A 23,233-nucleotide genomic window follows, 5' to 3' on the forward strand; every position below is an offset into this window, starting at 1 on the left:
GGGCTGGTCCACTGTCCCTCAGACCTTGTGGTGGGCAGGACTATATTTTGAAAAAAATATATGAACTAATTCCTATGCCCCACAAATAACCCAGAGATGCATTTTAAATAAAAAGAAACATTCTACTCATGTAAAAACACACTGATTCCTGGACTGGTCGTGGGCCGGATTTAGAAGGCGATTGGGCTGGATCCTGCCCCTGGGCCTTAGTTTGCCTACCCATGGTATATACCATCTTTTTCTCCAGGGAGCTCAAGGTGTCACACTTGGTTCTCCCATTTTATCCTCACCACAACCCTGAGAGGTAGGTTAGGCTGATAGAGGCAGTGACTGGCCCAGGGCTACAACCAGTGAGTTTCATGGCTGAGTGGGGATTTGAACCCTGGTCTCTCCCAGGTCCTAGTTCCAGCATGCTCAGCACTGCACACTGCACACGAGCTCTACATACAAACATTGTTAACAATCCAGCTCTGCACCTACTATAAACCAGATAGTCTGTACATGAATGTGGTGGCAAAAAACATAGACAGGGCTGCGGGGGGTGAAGGGAAGGGGGGGTCCCCCCACCTTTGGCATGAGCCAGGTCCATCTCTACAAGGATTTGTCTTCATCTGTTTTAAGTGCAAGGAATGACAGTCAAAGCCTGTTATCCCAGCTCTCAAGAGGCAGGTTTATGGCTGTGGAAGGAAGAAACACTTGGAGCTCTCTTTTTTAAAAAAATAAAAAAAAAATATTGACAGGTGCCATGTGTTAAACAGCCCAAGAGGGGAAGGCTTGTTTCAAAACGCTGCAAATCATGACCCAAGTTAGCTCCAACTCTCCTGAAGTACATAAGAAGAGCTCTGCTGGATCAGAGGCCAATGGCCCATCAAGTCCAGCATCCTGTTCTCCCAGTGGCTGACCTGATGCCCCAAAGGAAAGCCCAAACGCAGGATTCAAACACAAGAACAACTCTCTCCTTCTGTGATTTCCAGCAGCTAGTATTCAGAAGCATTCCTGTCTCAGCAATGAGGCAGAACAGAGCAGCCATCAGTAAGCTTACTCTCCTCCATGAATTTGTTGCACAGACTACATCACATTATTCCACATCTATCCAGTCACAGTGCCCATACTGAATTAGAATTTCAACTACCTCCTTAGAATATGATAGAAAGGAAGGATGAAGTTGTGTATCAGTTTTGTATTGATAACTTTGCTCTCCAAAGCATTGGATGACCAGGAGGAGGCAGAGTTGTAACTGACTGAGTTTGATGAGCCAGCATCACTGAATAACGTTCATCCCTTTTATTTTATCCAATTTGACAAACTCCCCCAGGATATTCTTGCAGAGAAACTGGTAAAATGAGGGCTGGATGAAGTACAGTTATTGTTAGGCAAACTGTTTGTCTAGGAAATATATTATTGCTCTCCTGTTAACAGCTGCTGAATTTATTATAGCCAGCTACTGGAGAACACATAATACAAACCTTTTTGAAGCATGGATGCAATAGATATGGGACATAATTCTTATGGATAAGTTAACAAGTGTCCTAAAGAGAACACTGTACTGGAAAAAGAAACACAGCACTGCACAAAGGTGTGGGTGGGTTGGAAATAATGTTATTGAACATGGGTAGGCAAACTAAGGCCCAGGGGCTGGATCCAGCCCAATCGCCTACTCAATCCAGCCCACAGATGGTCCGGGAATCAGCGTGTTTTTACATGAGTAGAATGTGTCCTTTTATTTAAAATGAATCTCTGGGTTATTTGTGGGGCATAGGAATTAATTCATTTCCAGCCCACAAAATATAGTCCGGAGCTCCACAAGGTCTGAGGGACAGTGGACTAGCCCCCCGCTGAAAGTTTGCTGACCCGTTATTGAACATCATCACTATCACCATCATCGTTGTATTAAGAAAGTCTTTCCTTGAAGCGTGACCCAGTCATTTCATTTGGAATTTTACTGCATAATGGTGGGAAAGCTTTTGTTGTTTTTTGTTTATTGGGAATATATCTTTGTATTTTATCTTACTGCGTACACTGCTTTGCCTCTGGTTGTGAAACAGTTTATAGATCTGAAAAATAATTAGACATGTACCAGCTGTGAATTGTAATCTCCCATGTCAAAGCCATGGTTTTATTCAACTGTATACCAATTTAATTAACTCTTGATTCTTCAGCTGTGATTCCTGCATTGTGGGGATTTGGACTGGATGACCCCCAACTCCACAATTCTGAGATAGATAAATTAAAACTCATGTGATCAACCAACTAAAGTGCTGCTGCTGTTGTTTTGACCATGTGATAGCCAAAGACAAAATATTTGCGCCCCCCCCCCCATATCTCAAGAGACATTTAAGGGGAGAAAGAACACATGAACAGGTTTAAGCAAATAGGAACAGCAATTATTTGCTTGAGAATGTGCACCACAACTTCGAGCTGGATCTCAAGGCTCTGGAATCATCACTGCTGATGGCCAGGAAACATGTGGATGGTACTGATCAGAGACAGTCATGCCAGGTAGAGATTTGAGGAGGCAATGCAAAACATACTCTCAGGGGTGAAGGAAAAGTTACTGGCATAAAGGTTGTTTTTCAGTAGAGAATGGATGAGGAATCGGTGGCTCGCCAGATGTGGTTAGTATCCATCAGCCCCAGCTAGCATGGCCAGCAGTCAAGGGTCATGGGAGTCAAGGTTGAGGAAGGCCATTTCGCTCAATGAACATATAAAATTCTGACAACAAAAAATGATTGCAACTTAACAGAACACACAGACAAGGATTTTCCTTCTTTATTAACTTTATTAACATCACTAAAATCATTGCAACTAATCACTTTACAAGACCAAAACAAAAACAAAAAAACAACCCCACACAACAGGTGGAAGATACCTTAAGTGCCTTAAATTTCACAAAAATAGTGTGTGGAATTGCTGGACATCTTTTAGCTTATGATGAACGGAGGCCTGGTGAAAAATGTACCAATTTCACATCACATGATGGTGCTCAACCCCCACCCCACCCCGCGGACCTTTTGCGGAGAAAATGACCACAAGAGCTAGAATACAATAAAGCACATGTTGCATGTCAACTGCTGCTATCTGGTGCATCTTCCACATTTCCCCCTAGCTGCCACGGGATCAGGACATGGGACACCTGCACAATCCATTGATTGTTTGGAATCATGGACTCAGAATACTGAAATTGGCTTGATAACGCCATGCTTTCTTCTTTGGTCACTACAACCTCGAGGACTTAACACTTCTCCAGGAGAAGGGGGGCATGCAGATTGCGTGCCCAGGCGCAGTCCCCCTGCTCTTCGGGAGCCAGGTCTCAGATAAAGGAAAACGCATGACAACGTACTTGGGATTAAAATGGCCACAACTTTCCGGGAACCTAGAAAGCTCTGTGGTGACCAAGGGGGTGGGCAGAACAATGGCCAGCGGAGCGGCATGCCGGGCCACAAACCTCACCCACCACTGGACCCGGTGAGTGGATATTTTCTACCTTCACTAGATCTGTCTACAATTATATTAACAGACTTGCTGTTACTTGGACAGAAACTTCTGAGCGTCTTGAGTAGGAGGATGGCATGAACATCAGAATGACCATGCATCACCATGTTTAGATTTGACCACTGACTAAACATGTGTGTGTATGGACAAGGAACAAACTCAAAAATTCTTTATGCCTCTGAGCTTAGCATTCTGCTTACAAAGCAGGATTGTAGACGTCAGTGCTGCTTGGAGCCTGGAGGGCCATACCCTGTATTAAGTGTTGGCCCTGCAGGGCAGATATAGGCTCCCTCCCACCCTAAACCTCCGGACATCCTTGGATCCTGTTTCCACTTCTACAGCAGCTCTGCTTACATTCTCTTGAAAAACGAAAAACCCAGTTTCATGCATACCGTAAGCATATTCTCTCATGTTCCCGGTGTTCCTTGACTAGCTGGCAGCATGGGCTACTGGTGGGTTTGTCAGGGTTCCTTGAGAATTCAAAACGGGGTTCCTGCTGTGGTGTTGGCCCTTCCCATTTAGGACGGCGCGTTTGTAAAAGGTTCTGCCTATCTATCTTGAATACAAAGTGTTCCTGCTGCTTAGAAGGCCCCTCCCTGCTTCCTACTAGTTTAAGGCTTTGGTAAAGCTGATGAAGGAGAAGTAGCTGAATTGTACCCATGCAGAGATTGTGTGCAGCAACCGGATTGGGATGGAAACCTTTCTACTTTGCATGTTAATTTCTTCTGCCCGCAGTTAGTTATTTACAGCAGTTAGCTAGTTAATATACTGCCCTAAGTCTCAGGGCAATTCACAGAACAAAATCAAAATATAAAACCACAATATATATAATCAAAGTAAAAACAACCCAATAACAGCCCCCCCCAAAAAAGAACCACATTTTAAAAGGGCATAGGATGTCAATCAAATCAACCAAAAGCCTGGTTAAAAAGGAACGTTTTTGCCTGGCGCCGAAAGCTGTATAATGAAGGCGCCAGGCAAACTTCCCTGGGGAGAGCATTCCACAAATGGGGAGCCACTGCAGAGAAGGCCCGTTCTTATGTTGCCACCCTCCGGACAGCTTTCTTGCTGTTGTGACCTTCAACCACATTTTGAAGATCCTTCCAGCCCTACAAAAGTCTGTGTTTGGGAAAAAAGGCAGAATTGTCGGCAATATTTGAATGCCCAGGGTGTTTTTATTTTGTTTTCAGGAAGAAAGCGAAGCCAAAGAGTGGTTTTTATATATTTTTTACAGGAGACATGTGAATCGGTAAAGATTCTAACATTCAATATAAACTGAGTTTGGATTATTATTTAAACAAACAAACAAAAAAGGTGTTGCTTGGGTCTGCCTTGATGCTTTGTGCTTTGGTCCTCAGAAACCTGTGTGTGTTGTGATGGGAAGCCAGTTCTTCAAAGCCACAGAATCCGAAGGAGTGCTTTTGACCACACTCCTGAGAAACACAAGACATGGGATGGAGAACCATCGTGCATTCCAAGAACTAGGAAAATGAACATCTCTGCTGAAATGTTGAAAGTACCTCTACCTCCTCCCCAGTTGACCAGAGTTAGAGAGGCACGTTGATGATGAAGTCACCATGTGTATAAGTGCCTCAGGCAGGAGGTGAAGGGGTCCCCCCCCCAAAAAAAACATAGGCTCTTTCGTCTGCTCCAGGATGGAATGAAAACCATACAGGATGGTCCTGTCTCCTTCCAGTGCACAATGGCAGAGGGCTGCTTTCCACCTGGAGAGGCCAAGCAGAGGATGCAGAGGCAGCATATCCGCCAAAATTGCTCTCTGATCCACTGCAGAAAATCAAAAGGTTCATTCTTCAGTGCTTTGCTGTGGGGGAGAACCCCCACTTGGAAATGTCTTCGCATTCTTCAAAAGGATTTAGAAAGGAGTGTCCATCTCCCCACACCCCGTCCCCCATAATGCACAGAGTGATTTGTCTTAAGACAGCCAGTGCGCTAAAAGCTGGTGCTCCCCCAAAGCCCTGCACATAAATCTTGGTGTGGGTCCACCATGCCACATTAAAGGGATGTGGAACAGGGTAGATAAAACTGTTTGCGTGCACCCCCCCACCAACTCTCTTCCTTGGCCAGCCATGGCATTCCAACTTCTCCCAAACATCCCAAAGGGAAACAAACAAGTGTTCTTGGATATAGGCAACAGTAGAAACATGGAGGAAGCAGGAAAGAAGGAGCTACTTTCGGAAACCGATGGCAAGATGGATTTGTTCTCTTAGGAAACTATTCAGAACGGTATGCTTCAACGATGAGATCTTGGAATAAGAGCTGACTCACGAACCAGGAGAGGGAGAACTGGAGGAGGGGCTGTGGCAAATCTCTCTGGAACCAGCCAGGATCAGACATACGAGTCTAGAGGGGGGCAGGGAGAGAACACAAACTGCATCAATCAAAGCATAACAATATAACTGATTTCTGCACTGCAGGGGATTGGAATCCCTTCCACCTCTACAATTTGAGGAATCTATGAACACCACCAAGAATGTCATGCAATGCAGCAAGGGGCTTGCCAGTGTGCTGGCTGTGGGAGTACCTGCCTCAAAGAGGTCTTCCATGGTCGTCGTCCCCCCCCCCCCCCCGCAAAAAAACCCACACACTGCCCCTCTCTCCACTGAAATTAGGCCAGAAGAAAGCATTTTTCATATTATTAAATTTATTCACCACTCTTTTTTTTTAAGCCACTGTCAACTCAAAGCAGCTGATAAAAAAGGTCAAATATAAACATATATTAAAACCAGGAGAGAAATATTTCTCTCCCATTTGGATGAAGGCATTATTGCAAGATTCTGTCACTTGGATCAGAACCTAACCAGGAAAGGATGGGAAATAGCGTTTAAGTTTATAATCGATGGTAAGATCATAATAGATAAAAAATTGGGGCGGGGGGAGCATATCTCCTACTATGTCTGAATGGACTGAGAAAAATCGAAAAATCAAACCCACTCTTAAAAGGCCCTAGACCAATAAAAGCCAGAGACCTGGTTAAAAAGGAATGTTTTCACCTGGCATCTGAAGGTGGCACTGCAGTAATGGTGCCGGGAGAGTCTCCCTGGATGCCTGTGGTGCACATGGACTCAAAAGGATTGCTGCACCCCACCCCCCGATGTGGGCATGCTGGGACTGTACCACTTCAGGGCGCAGCTGAGAGGGAATCACCATACCTACAAACACCCCTAGAACTCAGGATTCCACAGAACAATTGCTGGCTTTTTCTAACACCCCCCCCCCCCAGCTTACCATTAATCCTTCAGGTCTCATCACTGGGGAGTCTGCCTTGTGGTGATGAAGAGCTGCAAAGGGAAGCATGGAAGTGAGTGAGTGAGTAAGCAAGCAAGCAAGCAATCATTATTTGCCTTTGTATCCCACCTTTTCTACACGAGGTGCTCCAGATGGCATGCATAGTTCTCCTTTTCCCCAATTTATCCACAGAACAACCCTGTGAGGTAGGTTAGGCTAAGAGATATATAGTGACCAGCCCCCAAGGTCACCCAGTGAGCTTCACGACTGAGCAGGAATTCGAACCCTTGTCTCCCAGGTCCCAGTCCGACACTCTAACCCCTACACAACCGCTGACTCTCAAGCAAATAAATAAACTAAAACTTGTTCACTCACAATGTAACCCTAAACCTTGGGTAAGGCCAGCTAGGAGGCAGGGCAAGTGAAGGAGACAGAACTAAATCCCATCAGCTGGTGCAAAAGAAAGTTAGAACAGCACAGTGAAGATAGGATAGCAGAGTGGCACCGTTGCACCATTGGTGACTTTAAGGCTGCATCCACACAGTGGTTTATTTTGTAGTTTTCATTACTACATCGCTAAGTGTTAATTTCTGCATTATACTGGAGCTTTCGCAGGACATAAAATATAGCAGAATATAGCAAAAGTTTAATGCTCATTTCCACATTATTTGCTTCCAGGAAAAATAAGTGTGCAAATAACATGGGAATGATCACTAACACTTGCTAATTCTGCTATATTTTCAGAAGTCCAGGGTATGCCCTCACAGAGTGCCTGAACCGTTATAATATCCCAGCTCAGTCACTGAGACTGTCTGCAGCAGCATGACTGCTTATTTCCTGAATTGGTGAGGCCCATTTCACGACTATGAGAAACCGAGCCTTTAGTATCATCGGCCAAGTCCTCTGGAACTCTCTGCTACTGGAAATTCAGTGGGCACCTTCTGTGCCAACGTTTAAACAGCTGCCAAAAACGTTTATGTTCTGTGGGCCAGCAAGAATGTATCCTTCCACTGTGATTAACTGTTCTCTGTTTCTAACTTAAAAAAAAAAAAACTTATGTTTTTATTGCTGTATACTGCTTATTTATGACAAAGCAGCATTCCAATGTTTGTTATAAATAAGTGGCCTTTGTGCTGTGCAAAAGCTCAAGCACAGCACAGTAATGTGGAAATTAACAGTTAGCGAAGAGTCGTGAAAATGGAATAAACTGCTGTGTGGATGCCGCCTAAATCAGAGTATGTGCTACCTCATCGTGGCAGCTGCTCCGTCTGGCAAGGCAGAACATGGAACCCTGAAGCAACCCCAACATCTGCTGTGCTTGGCACCAACAGACTCTCGGGCTCTTGAGGTGTCTATTACTAGGACCCACTTTAATTCTGTGATTCTAACTTGCCTTAAGCTGTTTCTTGCATAATTTATTCTTATTTATTACAATTATATCCCATCTTTCCTGAAGGAGTGCAAGGTGATGTACATAGGGTCTCACTTACCCATTTGTTCTTCACAGCAACCCTGAAAGTGAATGATTGGCTCAGAGTCACCCAAATGAGTTTCATGGCCAAGTGGGGGATTCAAACTCTGGTGTCTCCCAAGCCCTATTCTGACACACTAATCTTTACGCTTCTTCTTTAGCAATCACTCGTAGCTGAGTAAGATTGTCTTCCATGAACACAGTCTTAGCAGTGAGTCTGTAAGTGACTGTGGAGGCAAATACTGGATCCACACGTCCTTTCACAGTGGGGACATAGGCTTCAGGGCAGGAGTTGATCACGGTGAGAGGATTTGCCAAACAGGTCTTCCTCTTAGCTTGTTTCTCCCTTTCAATCACTTTCCCTACCTGGGCAGTTGTCTTTCCACAAGGGCCGACATCAATGCCAAAATCTTGATCAAAGTGCAGAGTGTTAGAGGACCGGGACATTTGCAGGGAAACCAAAATGCTTGTTTACAAAGCTATTGTACTACCAACTTTACTATATGCTTGTGAAACATGGAGCACTTACAAACGCCATCTCCAACTCCTCAAAAGATTCTGTCAACTGTGACTGCGGAAATTTTTATGTATCACTTGGGAAGACAGGCAGACTAATGCCAGTGTACTGGAAGAAGCAAAGACCACCAGTGTTGAAGCAATGATTCTTCAACACCAACTTCATTGGACTGGTCATGTTGTGCGGATGCCTGATTACCCTCTTCTAAAGCAACTACTCTATTCCCAACTTTAAGAATAGAAAACTTTACACCACACTTGCTCTCAAAATACTATACAAGTTCCATTTATTTATTTATTTATTTATTTATTTCACTTAGATCCCACCTGTACTCCAAGGAACTCAAGGTGGCATACGTGGTTCTCCCCCTCCCCATTTAAAGGTAGGTTAGTCTGAGAGAGGCAACAGCTGGTCCAAGGTCATCCAAGTGAGATTCATGACGCAGTAGGGATTCTGAGCTCTGGTCTCCCAGGTCCCTAGTCCGACACTATAACCACTCTGCCACACTGCCTCTGCACCACTCTGTGATGGGATGTTACCTATTGCAAGTCTGAATGAACTGCCTTACCTCCCTCTCCTGAAGGAAGCTGTCTCAAAAAACTTTGTCCTGGAGGCCACCCTGCAAAAGGAACCAGCACAGAACATTCATTTTCATTTCATTTCATTTTGCATGATGAAGCAACAGATCTTTAGGCAAACAAACCCAAGTTAAGTTGTTAGGTAAATGGGAAAGGTCAGGGAAGAACCATGGTTGGACAATACAGTCTTCACTAATACTACTGAGCTTGAGTGGCCTCTCCACATGGAAGACAATGGGGCCACTAATAGAATCATAGAATTGTAGAATTGGAATGGAACACAAGTGCCATCTAGTCCAACCCCCTGCAATGCAGGAATCTCAACTAAGGCATCCATGACTGATGGCCATCCAAATTCTGCTTTAAAACTTCCAAAAGCTACCATTTCCTGAAGGAGTTCCTTCTACTATCAAATAGCTTTCAATATCCCTCCCATATCCTTAAAGAAAAAATGCTTCTTTCATCTAATCCTGGGAGAGGAAGGCTATTATTTCAAGGACTCACCTGAAAACTAGCAAAAAATTACCTTTGAGTGAAGAGAGGCGGATTTAGATGCACTCTCATAGTCCATAGGAGCACACAAAGTGGAGAGGAGTGTGCAGGTCAGCTTGTTGTAAGCCTGTTTTTCTGATATTATTTTTGAATAAGGGCAGGCTTCTAGCCTGATGACTGCAAAGATCTACTTGAAAAGTGGGTGGGTGATACTTGCCGAAGTGTGGGAAGCTTGTTGGGTAGTCAAATAAGATTAAAGGCCCTTGGGGATGACGTTAGTAGAAGCCCCTGCAAAGTCACACTCCACAGAACTAGCAAAAAAATTATGCTCTATTGATACACATGTTTATGGTGAATTGTTTTCCTTGGTGCAGAATCTGGAATGCCAAGGCACAGATCTAGGGTTGCCATATTTTGAAGAGCAAAAAAGAGGACATGTTTGCAGACTTCAACTTTTAACTATGGATTGCTAAGGCAACCCATGAAAAAGAGGAAATGTCCTGGAAAAAGAGGACATATGGCAACCCTAATAGATGTGTGTGCATGCTCCCTGAGTGTAGGGCAGGAAGAATGTGCTGCCTAGCTTTATAGCTATGTGACATATGTGCAAAGGACACATGCAGAATGCACACACCAAGGACCCTCAGGGCATTCGCAAGTCTACCACTGACACGCAGAGAGACTGAAACGGAACAACAGGTATCAGTTTGCAAACCATCTTTGCCTTGATTTGCAGTTTGCAAAGCATGTCACTTGTGTTACAGTCAGAGAGGCAGCGTAAATGCAGAAGCAGAAGGCGATGTGCTAGTCAGACAGCTGTCAACATCATTCCTCAACCTCCCACAAGGAATGGCAGATTATTCACTCTTTGGAACATCTCCCCCCGGGACACGTTACAGCAAGGTTAACTGCCAAACCCACTGCACCTTTCTTGAGTGGCAACTGTATACGTATGTACTTATAATGTCTATATATAATTTTCTTTCAGAGCTATTTCTGAGAAAGGTTTTAGTTTGCTTTTCTTACTAAACTAAGAATAGGGTGATCCAAGAACCAAGAGCCCAGTATAATTTATGTTGCATTTACGGGTAACTTAGGAAATGCTCAGGGGAATGTAAGTTCAGTGGTTAATATACATAACTAACCACCATGCACATTCACTAGGCCTCATGAAGAACATGGAAATAATTCTTCCAGGAAGAGGGAATTTTGCACATTTCCTGCTCTGTAGACCCACTCTCCAAAAGGCCTTAGGGAATGTATCAACTGAATTTTGTATGTTCTCCAACCACTACGCATAATCCCCAACATCTAAATCAGTGTGTGCATTTCTACACTCTCTGATCAACATGCCTGTTGGGAGTTTATGCATAGCAACTGGAGGATGTACAAAATCCAGTCAATATATGTACATTTTTCTCCAAATGCAAAGATTATGCATATTGACTGGAAAATGTGCATAACTCCCTCTTCCATGAGGTCAGGTGAATTTGCACAGTGGCCAGTTGCTATGCACATTAACTGCTCGACTTGCAGTACAATTTATGTGGGGGTTCAGTTCCAAGGGTTCCATGTGCACAGGAAAATCGTGTATACCCAAACCCTTGGAGCTACCCCACATCTAGCAAAGTGAGGGGGGAGAGATTTAAAGCCCTTTATGCTCCAGGTAACCCCAAGAAGACCCAACTTGCACAATTTCAAAAAGCCGGCCCTCAACCATATGTGGTTGAAATTGCAAATATGATGCAACTGTACCAGTAAGGAGGAAAGGAAGCCTGAGGTTTATACCAGGAAGGTTTCTGAGGATATCTTGATACTTTTGCTTTGTTATTCCTAAAAATTAATAAAAAATAAATCCCTGTTCACCCTCCACAGATCAGCCCATCTTTCGGGCCAAACTCTTTGGGTCTCCCCCTATGCCTTCTGGAGCATCCTGCCAGGCCATTTATCTCCTTCAATGTGTCTTGCTTTGATACTCACACAGAGGCAGCCTCTGCCTTATGAGCTGCCGGGGCTTTGCATGGAGGGTCCGGGGGTCTCACTGGAGGACGTGTTATCACCGGCTTCTCTCCAGGTGATCGTGCTTTAGCAAAGCCTTCGTATTCACCTGAGTGAGAAAGTAACAAAGCACTGTTAATAATGAAAGGGAATAATGATGCTCAATCCACATTTGTAAGAAATCAATCTTTTAGTGTGGAGGCACCCACACTTCAGAACTCCCTGCCTACTGATATCAGACAAGAGCCTTCAATGTACTCTTTTTTGGCATCTGCTAAAAGCATTCTTGTTCAGACAAGCCTATCCACTTATTTAGAAGATGGATGTGTTTTTAGTTTATTACTGGTTTAATTTTTTAAAATGTTTTGCTTTTACTAATAACCTCACTGCTTCTTTCTTTCTTTCTTTCTTTCTTTCTTTCTTTCTTTCTGGTTTTCTACAATCAAGCGGTATATAAATTTCATGAAGTCAATCAATCAATTAATTAATTAACAAATGAAGTTACTGTAGAGTTTAGCTGAATCATCCAAGTTTCCAAGCTGGGATGTGGCAATAGTCCTAGGAATGGAAATGCAAAACACAGTACAGATTCAAAGTATGGACTGGTTCATTTAAGCCTCTACACCAGAGCTTTCCAAACTGTGTGTCACAACACTGTAGTGTGGCGGCTGCAGTGTGTAGGTGTGTCATGCAAACGCTCCCCACGCTTTTCCCAGGGCTGGAAAGGGGCTAGCTTAACCTCCGGTTTGCTAGGAAAACTGAATGATTGTGTCACAAATGATGCAAAACTGAACTACAGTGTTGCAAAATGATGCATGCCTAAAAAGTGTGTCACCAACATGAAAAAATTGGAAAGCTCTGCTCTACATAATGGACAAGTTTGCATTCATTTCAATAACCTGAGCAAGTTTCTAATTAGGAAACAAAATAGCATAACACCATTACAGAATCCTGTTATAAACTATTGTGTTGTTTTGTACAAATTGTCCCACTCATAGATGGCCAAGACCCATAATGAAGTCTGCAACATTTGGCATGCAATATCTTTCTTTGTAATTACTGGCTACATGCCATCACAATCCTGTTGAAAATGCTTCCCCTTCTCCATCCTCCTTATGAGAAAAACTCTGGCACAAAGTACAGTCGTACCTTGGAAGTCGGAAACCATTCCGGAAGTCCATTCGACTTCCAAAACATTCAGAAACCAAAGTGTGGCTTCTGATTGGCTGTCAAAAGCTCCTGCAGCCAATCAGAAGCCGTGGAAGCCCCGTTGGACGTTCGGCTTCCAAAAATAGTTCACAAACTGGAACAGTCACTTCTGGGTTTGTGGCGCTCAAGAGCCAAAACGTTCAAGAACTAAGCTGTTCGAAAACCAAGGTAAAACTGTACATCTTGATTAAAAAGCCAAGATCAATGGAAGTGTTGCATTGCTCTATTCTGCCTTGGTCAGACTCCACGTGGGGTCTGTTCTGGGCATCACAATTTAAGAAAGATTTTGACAAGCTGGAAGGTGTACAGAGGAGGATGACCAAGATGATCAAGGGTCTGGAATCCAAGCCTGATGAGGGACAGTTGAAGGATTTGGGTATGTTTAGCCTGGAGAAGAGGAGACTTGAGAGGAGATACGAGAACCACTTTCAAATATCTGAAGGGTTGTCCCATGGAGCCAGCTTGTTTTCTGCTGCTCCAGAGGGGAGGATCAGTACCAATGAATTCATACTACAATAATGAATGTCATCAGAAAGTATTTTGTTATGGTAAGAGCTGTTCAGCTGTGGAACAAACTCCCTCAGAAGGTGGTAGACTCCCCACTGGGGGTTTTTAAGCAGAGGTTGGATGCTCTTCTGTTGAAGATTCTTTAGCTGTGATTCCTGCATTGTTTGGACTAAATGACTCTTAGCATCCCTCCCAACTCTACAATTCTATGAAAAACTAGTTTGTTTCATTATCAACGTCTACTGACCATCCCTTGTTCCAACTGGCAGATCTAAAGTTAAAGTAGGTTAATAAATCATTGTCTTCACTAAGCACAGCAGCATTTTGAAAAACAACAACTGGGCTTTTCTAATATCTATGAAGCTGTTGCACATTTAATGGAAGTTCAATTGGATTAATCGGATGTCAAACTTCACAAGGCAGTTCATCAGCTGACAAGGGAACTCAACTCAACAAACAAGGGAAGACTTCAAAAGGGGACATCTTAAACGGACACTTGAAGTGGTTTATCCTCAAGCTTTAAAAGAGACGAGATCCCATGTCTAGTTTATGATGCAGTGTGAACTGGTATTCGTTTACGAACAAAACATCATTTCTTACACAAAAGGATGACATAAAACGGTCCCAAAGCACACAGAGAATCACAGAACTGTAGCGCTGGAAGGGACTCAAAGGCTTGTCTAGTTCAAACTCTTGCAATGCAGGAATCTCATGAACGTTTACAGAAATGGAAATTAAACATTTATTTGGCTTGAGTTACAGCTCACCCCATCATGAGGGCCCGATGTTATTAGCTGGCGCATTATCCTAATGCCATTATACAACATCTATGGTGTGGCCGCATTTGGAGTACTCTACATTGTTCGGGTCACCTCACCTCAAAAAGGAAATTGTAGAGTTGGAAAAGCTTCGGAAAAGGTGCAACCAGAACGATCAAGGGGGTGGAGAGACTCCCCTAGGAAGAAAGGATGCATCATTTGGGGCTTTTTAGTTTGGAGAAAAGGCAAGGGAGAGGTGAGATGATATAGAAGTTTATGAAGTTATGCATGGGCTGGAGAAAGTGGAGAGAGGAAAGTTTATTTCCCTCCCTCATAAGACTAGAACTCATAGACACCCAATGAAGCTGAAGTTTGGAGGATGCAGGACACATAAAAGAAATGACATGCAGTGCATGCAGGGCAAGTTAAACTATGGAACTCGCTTCCACGGGAGGCCGTGATGGGCAACAACTTAGATGGCTTTAAAAGAGGATTAGGCAAATTCATGGAGGAGGAGAGGGCTAGCAATGGCCAGGATGGCTATCCTCTGCCTCCACAACTGGAGGGGACAGTGTTGCTCTTGCTTTTGGGTCCTGCTTGCTGGTTTCCCCACAGGCAACTAACTGTTTAGCCACTGTGAAAATGGGATCCTGGGCTAAATGGGCTGCTGGCCTGATCCAGCAGACTCTTCTGATGTGCTTTTGTAAGCAAAACAAATGAAAGATGGAAAAAAACTGATTATGATTTCATCTAAATCCATGTGTGACCTGGAGAGAGCAATACAGCAAGATAATGCTAAATACGATTGGTTTGACTAGCAAGAGGAATGGCCCCAAACTTTTAAGTCATCCTTCAGTCTGTCTGGATTGAGAATAGGTACAACCTCAATCTTCAAGGTTTAAAGATGACATCAGTTTATAACAGTGACCTTCGCCAGGCTGCTACGTCTCAAAGGAGATTGCACAGAAGCAATCTTTGCATCTGTCTTCTGTGTGGAAGATGTAGGGGCCATTCCTGCACCTGAACAAAATTTCACAGGAAGGGAGTCTGAGGAACTGATGCCAACAGTGATGACAAGAGACGGAATTTTTAAACCTTGTTGACAGATTAAAAACTGACAAATCTCTGGGGACAAATGGCATCAACCTGAGAGTTCTGTGAAACTGGTGATCTTCTAACAAAAACATATGACTTGTTCATAAGATCATACCTGAGGACTGGAAAGTGGCAAGTGTATTTTTTAATTATTATTTTTTTAATGTAGGGCTACAGGTTCTTTACCTTTTCACTAAACACTGGATTAGCACTGTGCGCAAATGCAGCCCAAAAGTGGTGGTTTTTGTTTGTGTGTTGTTTAAAAACACGTAGTTCTACACCTTAAGCATATTAGAAAAATCAGTACATGCAGATTGCCTAAAATATCTTCCCCACTCTCCCTTCTGCCACCAACAGCTCAGAGGCAGTGTGTGCTGAGGATTTTAAATATCTCACTGCCTCTTTTATGCCCCAGCAGAGTCAGGGGAGCTGGCGTTATCCAAGAACTTCCACATTGCCAAAACAAATTTAAAAACCCCTAGCTGCTCCTGACCATCATTCTGAAGGGTGAGGGCATGAGACCTGCACTAGAAGAGAAATTAAAAATTTATCCAATGCAAGAAGAACATTTTGAAATTTTAAACAGGTATATAATCTAAGGTGTTGTCCCTAGCACAAGAACTGAAAAGGCAGATGTTGAATAATTCACTTCCGGATTTGGAAGTTGCAAGACTTTTTGAAGCTGAGATTTGTAAACAAACAAACAAACAAACAAAAAAAGATTTCAGTTAAATGAACCCCAGATTTTCCAGCACCATATTCATCACATCCTGCTTTGCAAGTTCAGGAGGTCTGGATGCTGTAAATTGGTAGAAAAATCATTAAGCAGATGAATAAGCAAAACTAACTGAAACTTTATTTGCTTGGTCAATTTTTAAGTGAGGGCAAAGATCAGGAAAGCTTAACTATGATCACACTTGTTTACTTTTGAGACTGCTTTACTTCTATGCTATAATAATACTTTGAAGCAAAGAATGGCAGCTGCTTCTTATTCATTGATGCATTTACATCCTGTATATCTAAAACAACCTTCTCAGTTACTTGGTCTCCATTTGTTAAATATGTTTTGGACAACAGGGATCAGCCCCACTTACTTTCTAGAATTATACCTAATCGATTTTTGAACCCTAACTTAAAATGGACGTACTATCTTTGTTGGCTTTCCATATTGCTGTTAATATACTTCCTTCATGATTGTTTGGATTTCCTCTTTTTTTCCCTATGAACTAAATTCATAGTTAAGTCCTGTCCTATGCATCTTGCTTGTTACCGTGTAATTTTTGTTTACTTGGAAAAAAACAACTCATTTTAGAAATAAAAGGATGAAATGCAAACCAGTGTGCTGAATTTCCAGCACAGGTTTGAGAAATACTGAGTAAACTTAAGAAGACTGTGTGTGAGGCTTCGTATGTCAAAGGGAGTCCCAGCTCAAAATGTCACCTGGGAACTTTTGAGAGAGAAAGTTCATAGTGGAACAGTGGTTTGGCTCCTCTTCAGTTCTTAACAAGCAAGAACAACATGTAATATACAGGCCACAATCCTGCTTCTTAACCTTCCATCAAAAGAAAAATCACACTGTATCATAGAATAATAGGAATGTAGAGTTGAAATGGACCTCCCAGGGTCATCCACTGCAACCCCCTGCAATGCAGAAATCACAGCTGAAGAACCCCTGGCAGGTGTCTTTTAAACCCTGCAAGGAAGGAGCTATCAGGATTCAGTATACCACCCAGGAAGACATACCAATAAAATATATGGTGCAAGTTATTAAGCACTGTTCCACTTGAAAGCAAAAATGCTAATAATCATGTCTCCATTGAGAACTCTTTCTTTTACCAGAAAAAAACACACTTGCACAAAAAGTCAACAATCCCCCACCATGTAAGGCAACACAAAAGTGATGTGGGCTCTAACCAGTTTTTTTTTTAAAAAAACCATACTGTGTCATTAACATAACATAATTATAACAGTGCAATTATGTTGAGTCGTGAATTACCTGTAACACCAAATCTCACAGACCTTGCAGCTAAGGAGATCATTTCATTTCGCCTGTATTTTTAATCTAATTTGCACCTCTTGGACTAATATGCAGAACAGAACACAATTGCACTTCTCCTATTTTCAAATAAATATTAGCTTAATGCGGAAACTGGATGGAAGGGACTTCGATTCCATGTGAATTCAGTAAGAGATGATAAACAGCATGACCTGTCAAGCCCTGATTGCAACTGCAGAACATGCTCCTCTAGTAACTTGCTACAACAGTTTAATTCCATTTGATGTTGGGGGTGTGACAGCTGGCATTATGCCCTGAGTTCCTTATAATCCTTGGGTTCCTGTATCTGTGAAGGGTATGAGAGCAAGCTCACCAAACCAGCACCTTTGTCTGGTCAACAGTTGTAGCCAGCTAGTTAAGCACTATGTTCAGCATCCCAAAAGGATGAGCTGGGCTGCAAGAGCTATGGCTAATGGATGGTGCCCTTTAGGCTAATGGGCGAGCCTTTCCTACACACACACACACACACACACACACACACACACACACACACACACCAGCTGTCAGGTAGGAGAGAACAAAAGCCAGCATAGTTTATGTGAGCTAAGCTGGAGAAACATAGACCTGCTTGTTCCGTGCTGGATCCAAAGCTGCCACTAATGGAGAGGAAAGATCTGTTGGGGTGCTAATGCTGAGAGCCGTTCCATCTTAGGCTCAGGTGGCAGATATGTGTAAATAAAACTGCATATCCATCACTGTTTCCGCTAACTCACATTCCAAGGAAACTCTGAGAAAGCGCCTGGGACTCCTGGAATCTCTCATCACTCAGAGAGTAGGGTGGCATGTAACCCATTTTTATTAATTTTAAGACAATAAAATATGCAAAAGCCAGCAACAAGAGGTAAAGAGGAAACACAGCAAAAGTTCCTTTGCTGTGTACAGATTGCAGTAGTCAGAAAAAGCAGGAATAAATAATAAAAGTTACTTAGAAAGAGGAACATATTTCAGTGCCACTCATCTCTCACTCTGGTAGCCTGGTGTGCAAGCCAAGCAACAAACTGGGGGCTTTTTTTTTTCTTTTTAAAAATGCCACTGGCATTGTGCCCTCAACACTTTCTGCAATTCTGCTCCAGGGAGGAAAAAGGTCCTGTAAAGCTCCATAACAGGAGATTGCCATTAAGTCTAGCCACCTCCGGGTTGCTTACAAACATCTGCAGCTGCAACTTGGGTCACAGTAACCCCAAAAGCCTGGTTAGCAAGTTCTGCACAATGTTATTATTATTATTTATTGAATTTATATACCACCCTATACCCAGAGGTCTCAGGACGGTTCACAGAATAAAACAAAAATATAAAGCCACAAAACACATAATCAAAATAAAACAACCCAATAACCCCCCTCCCCAAAACCCCCCACATTTTAAAAGGGCATAGGATGTCAATCAAAGCAACCAAAGGCCTGGTTAAAAAGGAGTGTTTTTGCCTGGCGCCTAAAGGTGTATAATGAAGGCAGAAGGCAGCTCTCCTGGGGGGGGGGAGCATTCCACAGACGGGGAGCCACTGCAGAGAAGCCCTGTTCTTGTGTTGTTACCCTCCGGACCTCTCAAGGAGGAGGCACATGAAGAAGGGCCTCAGAAGATGATCTCAGGGTCCAGGTAGGTTCATATGGAAAGAGGCGGTCCTTGAGGTATTGCAGTCCTGAGAATAAGTTTCTTCCAAAAGTGCCTGGATCTGGTCTGCGACCACTCGCTCCAGAAACGTGCTCAGGAAAGGGAAATTAGCAACTGGCCGGTAGTTAGGTTTTCCAAATCCAAGGAAGGTTTTCTTAAGGAGTGGTTTTGCCTCCTTCAAACAGGCAGGGACCACTCCTTCTCGTAAAGAGCCACTGATCACCTCCCTGGCCCAAACAGCTGTCCCCTCCCTGCTGGTTTTTATCAGCCAAGAGGGTCAAGGGTCTAGAGCGCAAGTGGTCGCCCTGACTGATCCAAGCACCTTTTCCACATCCTCGAGCCTTACTAACTGAGATTCATCCAACACAACAGGACTAGACTGTGCTCTAGACACCCCATGAGAGTCATCTGCTATAACAGCAGAGTCAAGGTCTTGGTGGATACAAGCAATTCGCAAACAAATCACAGCAAGCTACCATTGGTTCTATCACCTCCTTTGGGGCTGCCTGTAAAGGGCCCCGTACAACCCAGAAAAGCTCTGCCAGATGACATGATGAGGATGCAATGGAGGCAGCAAAGGATGCCTTCTTCGCTATCTTCACTGCCACTAGGTAGGCTTGATAATGAGCCCTTACCAGTGTTCGGTTGCATTCATTCAGATCTTTCCTCCACTTGCGTTCAAGCCATCCCCCAGCTTGTTTCATAGCCCTAAGCTCTGGAGTATACCACTGGAACAAAAGCGCTTTGCCCTTACGCCTGATCCAGAAGCTGCAGTTAGTGCAAAATGCTGCAGCACAATTGTTGGCCTGAGTGAGACCCTATCAGCCTATAGCACCTCTGCTCAGAGACCTACACTGGTTGCCCATTTGCAACCATGCCAAGTTTAAGGTGTTACTATTAGGATACAAAGCAACGTGGGACCAGTCTACCTGCCAGGTTGCCTTACCTCATGCATGCCCACTTGAGCACTTCAACTGGAGGCATTGACACTGCTATAGGTGCCGCATAATACCTGTTCCAAATTTGTAAGAAATAATTGTGTGTGTGTGTGTGTGTGTGTGTGTGTGTGTGTGTGTGTGTGTGTAAGCATCTACACTCTGGAACTGCCTTCCTATTGACATCAGGCAGGTACATTCACTTCTGCAGTGGAAGAAGACGACAGGTGACAAAGAACACGTGGACTCACCTTCCTTGCAGCCTGGCCCTAGTCTGGGAGCAGGCCTCTTAGCATGCAGTGTGGAGGCCTTCAGGGACTCTGTCACAGGCATGACGCCATTCGCCGCTTTGCTGGGGAGCTTCTGCCCGCTGTCCTGGAGCCTGGAGACCAGTCTCCCCACATCCACATCTGCACACTGCTCCGACCTGCTTTCTGCGCTGGGCCTCCTGGTATCAGTCTCCCCTGGCCTCTGCAACGGCAGTCTGCTGCGCTGGAGTGGCCTGGGGGCCTCTGTGCAGCCAGGAAGCATTGTGCCGTTGGGGGTGTGGAAGCAGCCATCCTCTGCTAAAGGGGACCCAGACAATAACCACATTTATTCAACTTGTTTAAAGGATTTGTTTCGACAGATGAAAGCAATGTATCGGCATGTGATCTCTTGAGGAAACGGTCATAGCTGAGTGGAAGAGCATCCGTCTTGCAAGCAGAAGCTCCCAGGTTTCAACCCCAATGGCACTGCCAGGTAGGGCATAAATCCTGGATAGCTGCTGCTAGTCAGTGTAGACAATGCTAAGCTGGATGGGCCCATTGGTCTGACTATGCAAATCAGCCCTTGACTCAGAACCATGAAGACTGGACTATTACTTTATTTTTAGTGGATGAGCTGTAGTCCAGTGGCAGAGCACCTACTTCAAATGCAAAAGGCCACAGGTTGCGTCCCAAGTGGCATCTCCAAGGTAGGCTGGGAGAGACACATCCCACCACCAACTGAAACCCAAAGGTGGTGCTGCCAGTCAGTGTAGACAACACTGACTGAGGTGCACCCAATGACCTGACTCAGTATAGGGTAGCTTCCTATGTTGAGTGTCACTGTGCTCTATTCACATTGTGTGTCTGTTGTTTTTCAGGATTACAATACAAGAGCAATAAATTCCACAACAGGCGAAAGACAAATATATATTATGTATCTTAATTAGAATGCTAAACTCATTTAATTGATTCCACCAGAAATTCATACGGGCAAGAACAAAGTGTAACAGAGAACATTGTCTTGGAACTTTGTGTTCCCATGATGTGTAAACAAGCTTCGGCCTTCAAGAAATCCATTTGGGTCCCTTTACTGCATTATTTATTTTATCACACGTTATGTTTTGCTAGGAATGCTGTGACCCAGAAGAAGTATGCATGCAATCTGAAGAAGTGTGCATGCACATGAAAGCTTATACCCACAACAAACTTAGTTGGTCTCTAAGGTGCTACTGAGCAATTTTTTAATTTTTTTCAATAGGCACTGAAAGCTTAGAATTGGAAGTGTCTGTTTTTATTGCCTATATTGCTAGTTCTGTTGTGAGATGGGCTTGGGATAGTGAAAGGGTATTATTTCTTGGCTTTCCCCTTTCAAAAAATCTTTAAAATCTTTTTTTTTTTAAATCACCAAGGAGACAGAGCTCTAGAATACTGCTGACAGAATCCTTAAAAAATGATTTTAAAAAAAAGAAGATTTCCTTTAATTTTACATAGATGAACATAGCACAATGTATTTCACACACTTCCAATATCTGATGGGCTGAAATTCTCGGAGGAATAGCTGTACCATTTACATAGTGCTAGAAGTGTGAAGGAACACTGTCTATGTCTGAGTAAGACTAGGGCTGATGTATGGAATACCCAATGTTTATGTGACCTGGCATCTGTAAGATGGAAAAAGTGGTTGAGACTACTGTCGAGGTAATGGAAAAGTGTCTCCTTAAGTGGTAAGTTAAGAAGGTAATCTCTGATAAATGTATAGGTAAAGGTACCCCTGCCCGTACGGGCCAGTCGTGTCCGACTCTAGGGTTGTGCGCCCATCTCACTCAAGAGGCCGTGGGCCAGCGCTGTCTGGAGACACTTCCGGGTCACGTGGCCAGCGTGACATTGCTGCTCTGGCGAGCCAGAGTCACACACGGAAACGCCGTTTACCTTCCCGCTAGTAAGCGGTCCCTATTTATCTACTTGCACCCGGGGGTGCTTTCGAACTGCTAGGTGGGCAGGAGCTGGGACCGAAAGATAGGAGCTCACCCCACCGCGGGGATTCGAACCGCCGACCATGTGATCGGCAAGCCCTAGGCACTGAGGTTTTACCCACAGCGCTACCCGCGTCCCCGATAAATGTATAGGCATAATGTAATAATAATAATTTTATTATTTATACCCCACACATCTGGCTAAGTTTCCCCAGCCACTCTGGGCGGTTTATGATGTATAATAACTGTGCAGGCTCTTAATAAAGCAAAATACAAAGTTATTTGTCTTAAGAGTGTTCAGGAAAATTATATATGATCTTGATACAGTCCATGTACATCTCTTGTCCCGTCCCCCCGCACAAATACCTTGGGAGGATTAGGAGGAAATAAAATATCATTCTCCTGGGACATTTTGCTTTATAGATTTTGGTCTCTGTTTATTTGCAAAGTCCTACCTGGAGAAATGACTTGGTGGCATGGGAGATTTCCCACAGCAAAAGGAAGCCACACAATTTATCAAATCTGTCTCTCTTTCATTTTGCCTTCTACAGTGTGCTTGTGCCGCATCCAACGGATAGACAACGCTACGTCCCACATTTTTCTATGTCACCCATCTTTTGTAGGAGGAGAGACCCCTTTTCAGTGATCCTCAAGTTCTGCAGCCAAAATCAAGGGTGGCAGCTGTTTACACTGGATACTTATTATCCCTTCTGATGAAGAGCACAGCTAAGGCAGGGTTCATATGAGTTGGTGACTGGTAATGACCCCTACCTCGAGGAAGACCACTTCCCCAAATGGTTGCATGACAGGGCAGCTCCAACACTGTTATCCTAAAGCATCACAGCCCCTCCACCACAAGAGTGAGCTTTCTTTTGTTACATAGGATAGTCTAAGTGTCCTGAAGGCCTCTCTATTGACCACATGGCACAGACAGTGAGGTATCATCAACTGAGCACTGGGACCAAAGGCAGACACCAAGGGGGAAGGGGGTCTCTGACATAATGTAGTCCCTGAGTGGTTTAGGGCTTTATAAACCAAAATAAAGGCC

At 43.8% G+C, this 23,233-nt stretch overlaps 1 protein-coding gene across 4 annotated transcripts in view; it reads right to left on the bottom strand.

The window, feature by feature from the left end:
• Window positions 1-4,647: 4,647 nt before the first annotated feature.
• Window positions 4,648-23,233, bottom strand: part of OPHN1 (oligophrenin 1) — a 115,000-nt gene continuing 96,414 nt past the window's right edge. For 2 of the 4 annotated variants that reach the window (XM_077922732.1, XM_077922735.1), the window contains 6 exons: window positions 20,216-20,530; window positions 11,777-11,903; window positions 9,295-9,345; window positions 8,229-8,250; window positions 6,739-6,791; window positions 4,648-5,853 (listed from right to left, as the gene is read on the bottom strand). In XM_077922732.1, the coding sequence (XP_077778858.1) occupies window positions 6,759-6,791; window positions 8,229-8,250; window positions 9,295-9,345; window positions 11,777-11,903; window positions 20,216-20,530 (548 nt within the window). In that variant the 3' untranslated portion in view covers window positions 4,648-5,853; window positions 6,739-6,758. The remainder of the gene's footprint in view (window positions 5,854-6,738; window positions 6,792-8,228; window positions 8,251-9,294; window positions 9,346-11,776; window positions 11,904-20,215; window positions 20,531-23,233) is intronic. The other 2 variants (XM_077922733.1, XM_077922736.1) reach the window with 1 other exon arrangement.

Source organism: Podarcis muralis, chromosome Z, assembly GCF_964188315.1.
Source record: "Podarcis muralis chromosome Z, rPodMur119.hap1.1, whole genome shotgun sequence".
Taxonomy (NCBI): domain Eukaryota; kingdom Metazoa; phylum Chordata; class Lepidosauria; order Squamata; family Lacertidae; genus Podarcis; species Podarcis muralis.